Source organism: Hemiscyllium ocellatum, chromosome 1, assembly GCF_020745735.1.
Source record: "Hemiscyllium ocellatum isolate sHemOce1 chromosome 1, sHemOce1.pat.X.cur, whole genome shotgun sequence".
Lineage (NCBI taxonomy): Eukaryota > Metazoa > Chordata > Chondrichthyes > Orectolobiformes > Hemiscylliidae > Hemiscyllium > Hemiscyllium ocellatum.
The window spans coordinates 54,244,230-54,258,474 of record NC_083401.1 but is presented as its reverse complement, the minus strand read 5'-3'; the positions used below and the strand labels follow the sequence as shown (position 1 = coordinate 54,258,474).

Here is a 14,245-nt window from a genome sequence, read left to right as displayed (position 1 = left end):
GCCCAGTCCCCCCAATGTAGGAGGAGACTGCATCGGGGAGCAACGGATACAATAAATGATATTAGTGGATGTGCAGGTAAAACTTTGATGGATGTAGAAGGCTCCTTTAGGGCCTTGGACAGAGGTGAGGGAGGTGGTGTGGGTGCAGATTTTACAGTTCCTGTGGTGGCAGGGGAAGGTGCCAGGATGGGAGGGTGGGTTGTAGGGGGACGTGGACCTGACTAGGTAGTCACGGAGGGAACGGTCTTTGCGGAAGGTGAAAAAGGGTGGGGAGGGAAATATATCCCTGGTGGTGGGTCTTTTTGGAGGTGGTGGAAATGTCAGCAGATGGTTTGGTTTATGCGAAGGTTGGTAGGGTGGAAGGTGAGCACCAGGGGCATTCTGTCCTTGTTACGGTTGGAGGGGTGGGGTCTGAGGGCGAAGGTGCGGAATGTGGATGAGATGCGTTGGTGGGCATCTTTAACCACGTGGGAAGTGAAATTGCAGTCTCTAAAGAAGGAGGCCATCTGATGTGTTCTGTGGTGGAACTGGTCCTCCTGGGAGCAGATACGGCGGAGGCAGAGGAATTGGGAACACAGGATGGCATTTTTGTAAGCAGTAAAGCATTTGATAAGATTCACCATGGTAGGCTATTGACAAAATACAAGGCATGGGATTGAAGATGATTTAGTGACTTAGATCAAAAATTGGCTTGCTGAAATTCGACAGAGTTGTGGTTGATGGGAAATGTTCATCTTCAAGTTCAGTTATTGGTGGTGTACCACAAGGATCTGTTTTGGGGCCACTGCTTTGTCATTTTTATTGTGGCACAGTGGCTCAGTAGTTAGCACTGCTGCCTCACAGCACCAGGGTCCCAGGTTCGATTCCAGCCTCGGGCAACTGCCTGTGTGGAGTTTGCACATTCTCCCAGTGTCTGTGGGTTTCCTCTGGATGCTCCTGTTTCCTCCCACAGTCCAAAGATGTGCAGGTCAGGTGAATTGGCCATACTAAATTGCCATAGTGTTAGGTGCATTAGTCAGAAGGAAATGGGTCTGGGTGGGTTACTCTTCAGGGGGGTTGGTGTGGACTTGTTGGGCCGAAGGGCCTGTTTCCACACTGTAGGGAATCTAATCTAAACTACCTGGATGAGAGCGTAGAAAGATGGGTTAATAAATTTGTGGATGACATGAAGGTCTGTAGAGTTGTGGATCATGCAGAAGGATGTTGAAGATTACAGAGGGACATAGACAAGCTGCAGAGTTGGGCTGAGAGGTGGCAAATGGAGTTTAATGTGGAGGTGATTCATTTTGGAAGAAGCAAGTGGTAAGATTCTTGGTAGTATAAATGAGCAGTGAGATCTTGGTATCCACGTAATTAGACCACTGAAAGTTGTCACCCAGGTTGATATGGTTGTTAAGGCATACGATGTATTCGCTTTTATTGGCAGAGGAACTGAGTTTCGGAACAATGAGGTTGTGCCACACTTTGGTGTAGCCACACTTAGGAGTACTGCGTACAGTTCTGGTACTGCATTATAGGAAGGATGTGGAAGGATTCAGAGAAGATTTACTCGGATGTTGCCTGGCATGGAGGGAAGGTCTTATGAGAAAAGGCTGAGGCACTTAAGGCTGTTTTTGTTACAGAGAAGGTTGAAAGGGGACTTAATTGAGACATACAAGATAATCAGAGAGTTAGACAGGGTGGACTGAGAGCCTTTTTCTCGGATAGTGATGGCTAGCACAAAGGGCATAGCTTTAAATTGAGGGGTGATAGATATAGGACAGATGCCAGAGGTAGTTTCTTTACTCACAGTAGTAGGGGCATGGAACACACTGCCTGCAAAAATAGTAGACTTGCCAACTTCAAGGACATTCAAATGGTCATTGGATAGTGGATGAAAATGGAATAGTGTAGGTTAGATGGGCTTCAGATTGTTGCACTAACCTGTGAAGCCATCGAGGACGAAAGAGCCTTCTGCCTTGGGACCTTCCAACCACACAGGAACAATATGGATTTCACCAGCTTCCCCATTCGCCAAACCCTCACCCCACCCCAACATATCCCAAATCTAACCTTCCAACTCGGCACCGCCCTTTTGAACTGTCCTACCTGACTGGCTTCCTTCCTACCTATCTACTCCACCCTCCTCTCCATCACCTTGACCCTTACTTTCATCTACTCATCACATTCCCAGTTACCTTCCCCTGGGTCCCAATGCCTCCCATTTATCTCTCAGCCCCCTTGTGCCATCCCCTCATTCCTGATAAAGAGCTTATGCTCAAACCATCGACTCTCCTGTGCCTCGGATGTTGCTTGACCTGCTGTGCTTTTCCAGCACCACGTTCTTCGACTCTGGTCTCCAGCATCCTGCAGTGCTCACCTTGTCCTGCCAGACCTGTTGACTTTTCCCAGCCATTTGTTTTTGTTATTAATCAAAGGTCACTGCAAAATCTCACTGACAACATTGATCTCATCACACTAACCATAAAACAAGTATAGCCCAACTCTGAAACCAATTACAAAGTAAAATGCTTAAATATTTCAATGATATAAGACTTGGCTTCCATAAATGAGTGAAGAGGCCTGTCAGCACACTAACATATTATATTGTGGTGAGTGCAGATTTGGACTAGACTCAGCGTCACTGATAGTACAGTTATTATCGGATTTCCATCAGATTTTCTGCCTCAAAATGGAAAACTTTCCAGAGAAAGTGCTTAAAGGCAGATCCAATTACAGCATTTAAACGACATTTATACAGGTGCATGAATAGGAATGATTTAGAGTAATGTGGGCAAAACACAGGCAAATGGGACTACTTCAGTTAAGGATATTCTGGTCTGTATGGCTAAAGCATAAGATGTAGGAGCAAAAATTAGATCATTCAGTCCATCACGTCTGCTCCGCCATTCAATCATGGCTGATACATTTCTCCACCCCATTCTCTCACTTTCTCCCTGTTTCCCTTGATACCCTTTACAATCAAAAGTTTATCTATCTCCATCTTAAATATACTCAAAGACATGGCCACCACAGCCTTCCGTGGCAGGGAACACCATAGATTCACCACTCTCTGGTTGAAGAGGTTTCTCCACACCTCTGCTCTAAAAGACCTTTCCTTTACTCTAAGGTGGTGCCCTTGGATTCTAGTCTCTCTCACCAACGGAAACATCTTCCCAACATCCACTCTGTCCATGCCATTCAGTATTCTGTAAGTTTCAATTAGATCCCTTGTCATCCTTTTGAACTCCATCAAGTACAGACCCAGACTCCTCAAACATTTGTCATCCTTGACGAGATGGGATTGACATTCACAAGGAGGTATGAGCAATTCTGGAAAGTGTGAAAATAGGTAAGTCTCCTGGGCCGGATGAGATTTATCCTATGATTGTCTGGGAAGCGAGGGAGGAGATTACAGAGCCTTTGGCTTTGATCTTAATGTCAATATTTTCTGCAGGAATAGTGCAAGACTGGAGGATAGCAAATGTTGTCCTCTTGTTCAAGAAGGGGAATTGAGACAACCCTGGTAATTATAAACCAGTGAGACTTACTTTGGTTGTGGGTAAAGTGTTGGAAAATGTTATAAGAGATAGGATCTATAATCATCTAGAGAGGAATAAGTTGATTAGGGATAGTTAACATGGTTTTGTGAAGGGTAGGTTGTGCCTCACAACCTTATTGAATTCTTTGAGATGGTGACCAAACAGGAGGATGAGGGTAAAGGAGTTCATGTGGTGTATATGGATTGCAGTAAGACATTTGATAAGGTTCCCCGCAGTAGGCTATTACACAAAATATGGAGCCATGGGATGGAGGGTGATTTAGCGGTTTGGATTAGAAATTGGCTTTCTGAAAGAAGACAGAGGGTGGTTGATGGTAAATCTTCATCCAGAAGTTCAGTTACTAGCGGTGTACTGCAAGGATCTGTTTTAGAGCCACTGCTGTTTGTCATTTTTATAAATGATCTAGATGGGGGCGTAGAAGGATGGGTTAGCAAATTTGCAGATGGCACGAAGGTTGGTGGAATAGTGGACAGTGCAGAAAGATAGTGTAGGTTACAGAGGGATATAGATAAGCGCAGAGCTGGGCTGAGGCGCAGCAAATGGATTGTGAGGTGATTCACTCTCGAAGGAGCAACAGGAATAAAGAGTACTGGGCTAACAGTAAAGATTCTTGGTAGTGTAGATGAGCAGACAAATCTTGGTGTTCATGTACATAGATCCCTGAAAGTTGCCACCCATATTGATAGGATTGTTAAGAAGGCATACGCGGTGTTCGCTTTTATTGGTAGAAGGACTGGGTTTCAGAGCCACGAGGTCATGCTGCAGCTGTACAAAACTCTGGTGTGGTCGCACTTGGGAGTATTGCATACAGTTCTGGTCACTGCATCATAGAAGTCACGTGAAAGCTTTGGAAAGGGTGCAGAACAGGTTTACTAGAATGCTGACTGGTATGGAGGGAAGGTCTTGTGAGGAAAGGCTGAGGAACTTGAGGCGGCTTTTGTTAGAGAGAAGTAGGTTGAGAGGTGACTTAGTCTTGTATGTCTCAATTATCAGAGGGTTAGATAGGGTGGACAGGGAGAGTCTTTTTTTCCCCCTCGGACAGTGGTGGCTAGCACAAGTGGACATAGCTTTAGATTGAGGGGTGATAGATAAAGGACAGATGTCAGAGGTAGTTTCTTTACACAGTAGTAGGGGTGTGGAATGCCCTGTCTGCAATAGTAATAAACTCCCCAACTTTAAGGGCATTTAAATAGTCATTGGATAAACATATGGATGAAGATGGAATAGTGTAGAATAGATAGGCTCCAGATTGGTTCCACAGGTCAGCATAACATCGAGGGCTGAAGGGCTGTACTGCGCTGTAATATTCTATATGTTAAGCTGTTCATTCCTGGAAGCATTCTCGTGAATGTCCTCTGAACATACTCCGGGGCAGTACATTCTTCCTGAGATATGGAGGCCCAAAATTGCACACAGTACTTCAAATGTTGGAGCAAATAATTTGTTTCTTTGTTTTATGACTCTTTGCTGAAAATCTCCATTATGTTCAAAGTTTAGATATTCATAAAATTCTAAATATACTTACCCTCACAAAGCAGCTGACAAAAAAAAACTGTCAGGTAAAGTGACAAATTCTAAATGATGATAGGGTTGCTCCAGATGATGGCAGGATTGAAGTTGTGAAGGTGGGGCTTTCATGGTAACCTCATGATGCATTTATGAATAGAATAGAATTATAGGCTTGATGTGGGGCTAAGTAATCTATTGATACTAGGTCTGCTTTTAAATATTGCTTGTTCCATGTGTTTGGAGAAATTTACACATATTGGCATAATTGTCAAAATTATTGAAAGTAGAATTACTCTGGATAAAATGTTAGAATGCATATTAATGCTTTGATGTTTTGATTATTGCAGCATATACTGAGATACAGTGAAAAGTATTGTTTTGTGCACTTTTCAGGTGGATCATAACTTACCTAAGTACATCAAGGTAATGGAACAGAATTATGAGTACAGTGTTACAGCTTCAGAGAAGGTGCAGAGATCAACTTTAATATTTTGGCAGCCCATTCCAGCAGGGAAGTAGTTGTTCTTGAATCTGTTGGAACTTGGTTTTTAAAAAGGGTGGAAGACAGTATAACCAGGGTGGATTGCTTTTAGTCATACTGGTTGCTGAGGCAGTGAGAGGTAAAGACAGAGTCAATAGAAGGAAAACTGCTTTTTGTAATGGATTTGACTATGTTCTCGGCATCACGTAATTTCTTTTGGTTTTGGGCAAAGCAGCTGCCATACCAAGCTGTGATACATCCAGATAAGATGTGATGCACCTATAATAATTGTTACGAGTAATTTTGGACATGCTGAACTTCTTTAGCCTTCGAAGGAAATAGAGGCTTTGGTGCAATTTGATTGCAGTGTTGATGTGAATGGACCAGGACAGATTACTGGTGATCATCATTTGCAGGAACTTGATATTCTCAACCATCTCCACTTCAGCCCACTGACACAGACAGGCATGTTCTCCTCTCTCTATGTCAAGTCAATGACCAGCTCCTTTGATTTGACGTCGTTGTTGGAGAGATTGTTGTCAATAAACTGTGACACCAAGCACTGTATTTCTCTCCTGCACTGTCTCTTCATTGTTTGAGATCGGACCAGTACAGTGTTTTTTGTCAACAAACTTCTAAATGGTGTTACAGTAGAACTTGCCACACAATCACAAGTGTATAGGTCATATAGTAATAGGCGGAGTATGCAGTCTTTTAGGCTGTTGAGGTTATCATGGAGGTGGTGTTGTTGCCTATCTTTGCTGATCACCATCTGTGGGTGATGGTAGCTGACAGAGGGTGGTAGTGGAGGACTACGTTTCAGACGGGGGGGGGCCTGTAATCAGTGGTGTTTCACAGGGACCAGTATTGGGTCTACGTTTGTTTGCCATATACAAACAACTTGTATGCAAATATAGGAAGTATATTTGCATACAACGAAACAACGAGCAGCAAAATCGACATTTCGGGCAAAAGCCCTTCATCAGGCTTTCGCCCAAAATGTCGATTTCGCTGCTTGTTGGATGCTGCCTGAACTGCTGTGCTCTTCCAGCACCACTGATCCAGAATATGGTTTCCAGCATCTGCAGTCATTGTTTTTACCTCTATGATTCTAAGTCAAGGATCCAGTTGCAGAGGGGAGAGCAGAGTACTAGGTTCCTGACTTGAGAGATAAGTTTGTTTGGAATCATGGTGTTGAAGACAGAACTGTAGTTACTAAGTTGGAGTCTGACGTAGGTATCCTTGTTATCTGTGTGTTTCAGGAATGAATGTAGGGTCAGGGAGATGGTGTCTGTGGTAGACCTGTTGCAACAGTAGGTGAACTGTCGAGCAGCAAGGCAATCTGTGAGGCTAAATGTGTACCATGACTAACTTCTTAAAGCACTTCATAAATTATGGATGTCAGAGTTACTGTATGGTAGTGACTGGGGGACACTGCTTAATTTTTTTTGGCACTGGCATGATTGTGATCTTCTTGAAGCAGGTGGCTTCCTAGGAAGGAGAGGTTAAAGAAATCTGTGAATACACTCAAAGGCTAGTCGGAGCAGGATCTGAGTGTAAGGCTAGGGATTCCATTCGGGCCAGTCGCTTTCCATGAGTTCACTCTCAAGAAAGCTAATCTGATATCTGTGATGGTGTTTGGGGTTCAGGTGCATGTGAGGTTTTCGAGGCTGGTGACATGTTTTGAATAGAAGATCAGTGAAACTAAGTATAGAAGGCATTGAGCTCATTGGGAAGGAATGAATTATTGCTAGCAATTTGACTTGACATTCCTTTATAGCCAGTTATGTCATGTAGGCCTTGCCACAAACGACATGTTCTCATCTGGTTAGTCTGGAACTCCAGTTTAGTCTGGTGATGTCTCTTGGTATTTCTGATGGTTTTGCAAAAGTCATACCTGGATTCCTGAATAGGTCATGGTCGTTTGGCTCGAACATTCAGATATAGACTTCGGTAGGGAGTAGATCTCCCAGTTCACCCATAGTTTCCATTTAGGGAACATTTGGATTTACTTCTTTGGCATGCAGTCTTCTGTATACTTACAAATTCATCAGTAACTGTAATGGCATACTGATTTGGCTTGGCCGCTGATTTCTTGACTCCACCGACTAAGCAGTCACGTAGGAGCTTATCTACTGGCTCAGACCAGTGCTGTACAACTCTGGCCCTCACACTTCCGTTTCCACTTGTAAGCCGGAATTAGGAACAAACTGTTATGACCTGATTTTCCAAACTGCAGCTGGGGGTGGACCTTTGATGTTTGTGTAGCAATGGTTAAGAATGTTTGGACGTCTGACGGGACAGGAGATGTGCTAGTGGTAATTTAGTCGCACACTCGAGGTTGACCTGGTTGAAGTCACCGTCTTTAATGATCTAGGCCTCAGGGTATTGTCTCAAGGCTACATATGATGATATACATTTCATCAAGTCCACTCTTCACGTCCACATGGAGTGGGATGTTTCTTACATCTGAAAATACCAATTGTCCTGGATTTCAAGCATGCATACAATTCAGACAAAAACTTCATTTTAAAATAAGCACTTGATTTTCATAACTACAGGATAGTCATATGCTCATAGAAATAGCTTATGCTCCCCTAGTGAAGTTGAGTCTTACATTCTAAGAAGTCAACTTTCATTCCTAGTCTGGTCTGGTGATCTCAGTTGGGAAATCATCAAGCAAGTGTCTCAGCCCAGAAAGTAGATATATGAGCAAATATCCTAACTTTACATTACAACGACTTTGTTGGAAAACATATCTATGACCATTCTGTTATCACTTTCCAATCTTAGTTGCTCGGCCTTGATGAAAAGTCTCAGATATGGATCATTCTGTTCCTTTCTTCACAGATGACTTCAGATCCGAGTATTTCCAGAATTTTGTGTGTGTTTGTTACAGATATATTGTGCTTCAATACAATCTGCAGGTGATTTATTACTTTTTTTTCCTGGCATGAATTATACTGTGAAATATTCTTAGCCTCCTTTAAAATCACAATATTGAAAAATATTGATCAGTTTCATTAGAAGTATTCAAAAGGCATGTTAGTTTGCCCGTTTATAACACATGCAACTCTAAGTCAAAAGATTAACTCAGAAAGCTCTACTCCAGTATCTGAATACACAGACTAATAACTTCAGTGCAACACTGAGCAAGTGCTACGTTGTCAGAAATACCATGCGATAACCACAATGTAATGTCAATACGTATCATCTGTTCAAGTTGCCAAAGGAAAATAAGAGACTGTTCAAAGAATGACATGGCCTACATTTGTTACTAATATAACACCAACCAAACAGACTAAGGTGTTCATTCAGCTCATTTGTTATTGCAGAACCCAAATGCTATACTCATCTAAACAAGAGTGATTACACTTCAAAAATAATTTTGAGATTCTCTTTAGCATACCGAAAACGTGATTTGTTTTTTCTTATTACAATACAGTCTTTTTATCTTTTGTGGAAAATATATTTCTCATCAAAAGTGATTTAAGTTCTATTTGTAGCATGATTCAGAATAGTAACAAACAGCAGGAATAAGAATATTAGTAGACTGTGGCATAATTTGTTTAAACCTATTGGTGCTCTATTTAAACGCAAATTTATAGACATCAATAACCTCCTAAAAAGATAAAACTGTCATCAGAGTATAATTGTCAGATCAGTGTTGTAGAACAGACCAAGGGGCTCAGGTACATAGTTCTTTGGAACTTGTGTCATATGTAGACAAGGTGGTTAAGACGACATTTAGCACGCTTGAGTGCATTGTTTAAGACCTTTGAGTTTACAATTGGAACATCATGTTGTGGTTGTACAGGACATTGGTGAGGCCTCTTCTGGAGTATTGTGTGCAGACTAATCACCCTGTTATAGGAGGGAGATTATTAAACTAGAGAGGTTTCAGAAAAGATTTACTAGGATGTTGCCAGAACTGGAGGGCTTGAGATATAAAAGTAGGCTTAAGAGGCTGGGAATTTTTTCACCATAGTGTAGGAGTTTGAGGGACGACCTTCTAGAGATTTATAAAGTCATGAGAGCATAGAAAAGTTGAATAGGAAAGATCTTTTGCCTCGGGTGGGGGAATTCAAAACTAGAGGGCATTTTTTTTAAACATGAGAGGACGAAGATTTAAAAAGGACGTTGGGGCAACTTTTTTTAATAGAATGGTTTGAGTGTGGAATGAACTGCCAGAGAAAGTGGTTGATGCAGGTACGGTTATAACATTTAATATACATTTGTTAAGTTCATGAATAAAGAAAAAGTGGAGGATATGTACCAAGCACAGGCCGGAGTGGGGGTTGGGGGTGGGGGGGGCGGTGGGAGAACTAGTTTAGTTTTGGAGCATGGTGGGTGTGGATTGGTTGGATCGAAGGGTCGCTTTCCATGTCGTATGACTGAGTCTGAAACAGACACAAGAAACCCAGAGTACTTCCCGAATATGAATTCAAATCTCTTAACTATACACCCTTGAAATATGAAAAATTCTTATATTTGCATTATATTTCACTGCAGAATAAAGGAAAACACATAGCAGTCACCCATCAAACAAAGAAACAGAAAAAATAGATGGAGTAGGCTATTCGTTCTCGGAGTGTACTCTGCCACTCAATAGTACCATTGCTGATCATCCAGCCATTCCCATATTTTCCCTATAACTTTTGATCCCTTTAGTCACGAGAACTATATTCACCTCCTTCTTGAAAACATGCATTTATTTTTACCTTGACTGCCTTCCATGTCACAGAATGCCATAGGCTTACCACTCTTGGAGGTGAAGAAATTTGTACTCACCTCATTCTTAAATGGCCTATGCTACATCCTTAAATTGTGGCTCCTGCTTTAGAACTCCCCAGTCATTGGAAACATCTTTCCTGCATTTATCCTGTCTATTCTGGTTAAAATTTTATAGGTTCCTGAGATCCCTCCTCATTTCTCCAAAGTTTAATGCAAATCCAGTAATCCAGTCTCTCTTCATATGTTAGTCTTGATATCCCATAGAACATAGAACAATACAGTACAGAACAGGCCCGTTGGCCCACGATGTTGTGCCGAACATTTGTCCTAGCTTAAGCACCTATCCATGTACCTATCCAATTGCCACCAATGATTCTGACTCTGCCACTCCCACAGGCAGTGCATTCCATGTCCCCCACCACTCTCTGGGTAAAGAACCTACCCCTGACATTCCCCCTATACCCTCCACCCTTCACCTTAATGTCCCCTTGTAACACTCTGTTGTACCCGGGGAGAAAGTCTCTGACTGTCTACTCTATCTATTCCCCTGATCATCTTATAAACTTCTATCAAGTCAACACTCATCCTTCGCCGTTCCAATGACAAAAGGCCAAGCATTCTCAACCTATCCTCGTATGACCTATTCTCCATTCCAGGCAACATCCTGGTAAATCTCCTCTGCACCCTCTCCAAAGCTTCCACATCTTTCCTAAAGTGAGGCGACCAGAACTGCACACAGTACTCCAAAATGTGGCCTTACCAAGGTCCTATACAGCTGCAACATCACCTCACGACTTTTGAATTCAATCCCTTTGCTAATGAACGCTAATATACCATAGGCCTTCTTACAAGCTCAATCCACCTGAGTGGGATCTTTCAAAGAGCTATGAACATAGACCCCAAGATCCCTCTGCTCCTCCACCTGACTAAGAACCCTACCGTTAACCCTGTATTCCGCATTCTTATTTGTCCTTACAAAATGGACAACCTCACACTTGACAGGGTTGAACTCCATCTGCCACTCCTCAGCCCAGCTCTGCATCATATCTAAGTCCCTTTGCAGCCGACAACAGCCCTCCTCACTATCCACAACTCCACCAATCTTCGTATTGTCTGCAAATTTACTGACCCACCCTTCGACTCCCTCTTCCAAGTCATTAATAAAAATTACAAACAACAGAGGACCCAGAACTGATCCCTGCGGAAATCCACTTGTAACTGGACTCCAGGCTGAATATTTACCATCTACCACCACTCTCTGACGTTCTCTATTCAACTGACCAAATTTCCCACTATCCCATGCCTCCTGACTTTCCGCATAAGCCTACCATGGGGAACCTTATCAAATGCCTTACTAAAATCCATGTACACTACATGCACTGCTCTACCCTCATCCACATGCTTGGTCATCTACTCAAAGAATTCAATAAGACATGTAAGGCAAGACCTACCCTTCACAAATCCGTGCTGGCTGTCCCTAATCAAGCAGTGTCTTTCCAGACACTTATAAATCCTATCCCTCAGTACCCTTTCCATTACTTTGCCTACCACCGAAGACTAACTGGCCTGTAATTCCCAGGGTTATCCCTATTCCTTTTTTTGAACAGGGGCATAACATTCACCACGCTCCAGTCCCCCGGTACCATCCCCGTTGACAGTGAAGACGAAAAGATCATTGCTAATGGCCTTGCAATTTCCTCTCTTGCTTCTCACATAATCCTAGGATATATCCTGGATTAGTGGTGCTGGGAGAGCACAGCAGTTCAGCCAGCATCCAAAGTGCAGCGAAATCGACGTTTCGGGCAAAAGCCCTTCATCAGGAATCCGGGCTTTTGCCCGAAACGTCGATTTCACTGCACTTTGGATGCTGCCTGAACTGCTGTGCTCTTGCAGCACGACTAATCCAGAATCTGGTTTCCAGCATCAGCATAATTGTTTTTACCTCTAGGATATATCCCGTCAGGCCCAGGGGACTTGTCTATCCTCAAGTTTTCCAAAATGCCCAACACATCTTCCTTCCTAACAAGTATCTCCTCTAGCTTAACAGTCCATTTCATACTCTCCTCTTCAACAATACAGTCCCTCTCATTTGTTAATACTGAAGAAAAGTACTCATTCAAGACCTCTCCTATCTCTTTCAACTCAATACACAGTCTCCCAATGCTGTCCTTGATCGGACCTACCCTCGTTCGCGTCATTCTCATGTTTCTCACATACGCATAAAAGGCCTTGGGTTATCCTTGATCCTACTTGCCAAAGATTTTTCATGCCCTCTCTTAGCTCTCATATTCCCTTTCTTCAGCTCTCTCCTGGCTATCCTGTATCCCTCCAACATTCTGTCTGAACCTTGTTTCCTCAACCTTATGTAAGCCCCCTTCTTCCTCCTCACAACCTCCCTCGCCAACCAATGTTCCCTCACACGACCATCTCTTTCCTGCCTGACAGGTACATACATATCAAGGACACGTCGTATCTGTTCCTTGAAAAAGTTCCACATTTCAATGACATCCTTCCCTGACAGCCTATGCTCCCAACTTATGCTCCTCAGATCCTGTCTTGCAGCATCATATTTACCCTTTCCCCAATTGTAAAACCTGTCCTGTAGCACGCACCTATCTCTCTCCATAACCAAGGTGAATGTCACAGAATTGTGGTCACCATCACCAAAATGCTCACCCACTAACAAACTCATCACTTGTCCCGGTTCGTTACCGAGTACCAAATCCAATATGGCCTCCCCTCAGGTCAGACAATCTACATACTGAGCTAGAAAAGCTTCCTGGACACACTGCACAAACACTGCCCCGTCCAATCTACTTGATCTAAACAGCTTCCAATCAATATTTGGGAAGTAGAAATCGCCCATGACTACTACCCTGTGGCTTCTGCACCTTTCCAAAATCTGTTTCCCAATCTGTTTCTCCACATCTCTGCTGCTATTGGGAGACCTGTAGTAAACACCCAACAAGGTGGCTGCTCCTTTCCTATTTCTGACTTCAGCCCATACTACCTCCAAAGGCAGATCCCCCTCGAACTGCCTTTCTGCAGCCATTATACTATTTTTAATTAGCAACGCCACACCCCCTCCTTTTTATACCAATCTCCCTAATCTTACTGAAACATCAAATCAATGAAATCATTAAAATTAGCCAAAACCTCATTAAATCATGTATTTCTACTATCATTTTATCAGAATTCCTCCTTCACTCTTAGATCTAAAGTGGCCAACATTGAAGTTAGTTGGGATTTACCACAATTCTCCACAGATTTGGTCTTTGCTCCTTCCCAGTAAAGCCGGGAACAAATGGCTAAAATGGCAGTGAATTTTAGGCTCAGCCAGTCATCATATATTTTAAAACTTAGGTGAGTACACTAAAATGCAAATTTTCACGTTTGAAAACTGGAAGTTATCACATTATCGGACGGGGACGGGGGCGGGGGTGGATGAAAGTGTAAGGGTTTGAATAAACCAATATTAAGGAACAATCTGTTTTATTGCTAACAATGAACTACCAAACCACTCCCCCTCCCCTCCCCGATTCTACAGCCCAAAACAAAAACAAGAAAAAAAATTCAGAAAAGAGCCGGAGCTTCTAACATCGCGGGGGAGTATAAATAAGGTGACCGGTGAAACTATTGAGCGCTGAAATAACATGCGTTGGAGGGTATTCGTTGGCTTTGCTTTAATCCTTACCAGCGGCTGTATTTCTGACCGGGCTGTGGGTACTTGAAATCGATCGATTTCTTCCATCATTTTGAATAAAACAAGTCGAGACGAAGGTGCGGCCCTTGCTTGATGTGATTAATTGAATGAACCCACCCTCCCAGGGCTGAGTATCTCAGTCTCCTCAGACAGTGATGGTGATGATGATACTGCTGCTGCTGCTGGTGGTTATTGCGGCTCCCCCGGACCTGGCCGCTCTCATTAACTCATCCCCTGCTTACCCATCCCTGGGCTCCCGCAGAGACAGTGACTCAA

The 14,245-nt window shown here is 43.0% G+C and overlaps 1 protein-coding gene across 1 annotated transcript in view; it reads right to left on the bottom strand.

Moving 5' to 3' along the window:
- The window catches only part of fam219aa (family with sequence similarity 219 member Aa), an 82,415-nt gene extending 68,170 nt beyond the window's left edge, over positions 1-14,245 (bottom strand). The window contains exon 1 of the mRNA XM_060829366.1: positions 13,961-14,245. Coding sequence (XP_060685349.1) covers positions 13,961-14,020 — 60 coding nt within the window. The 5' untranslated portion in view covers positions 14,021-14,245. The remainder of the gene's footprint in view (positions 1-13,960) is intronic.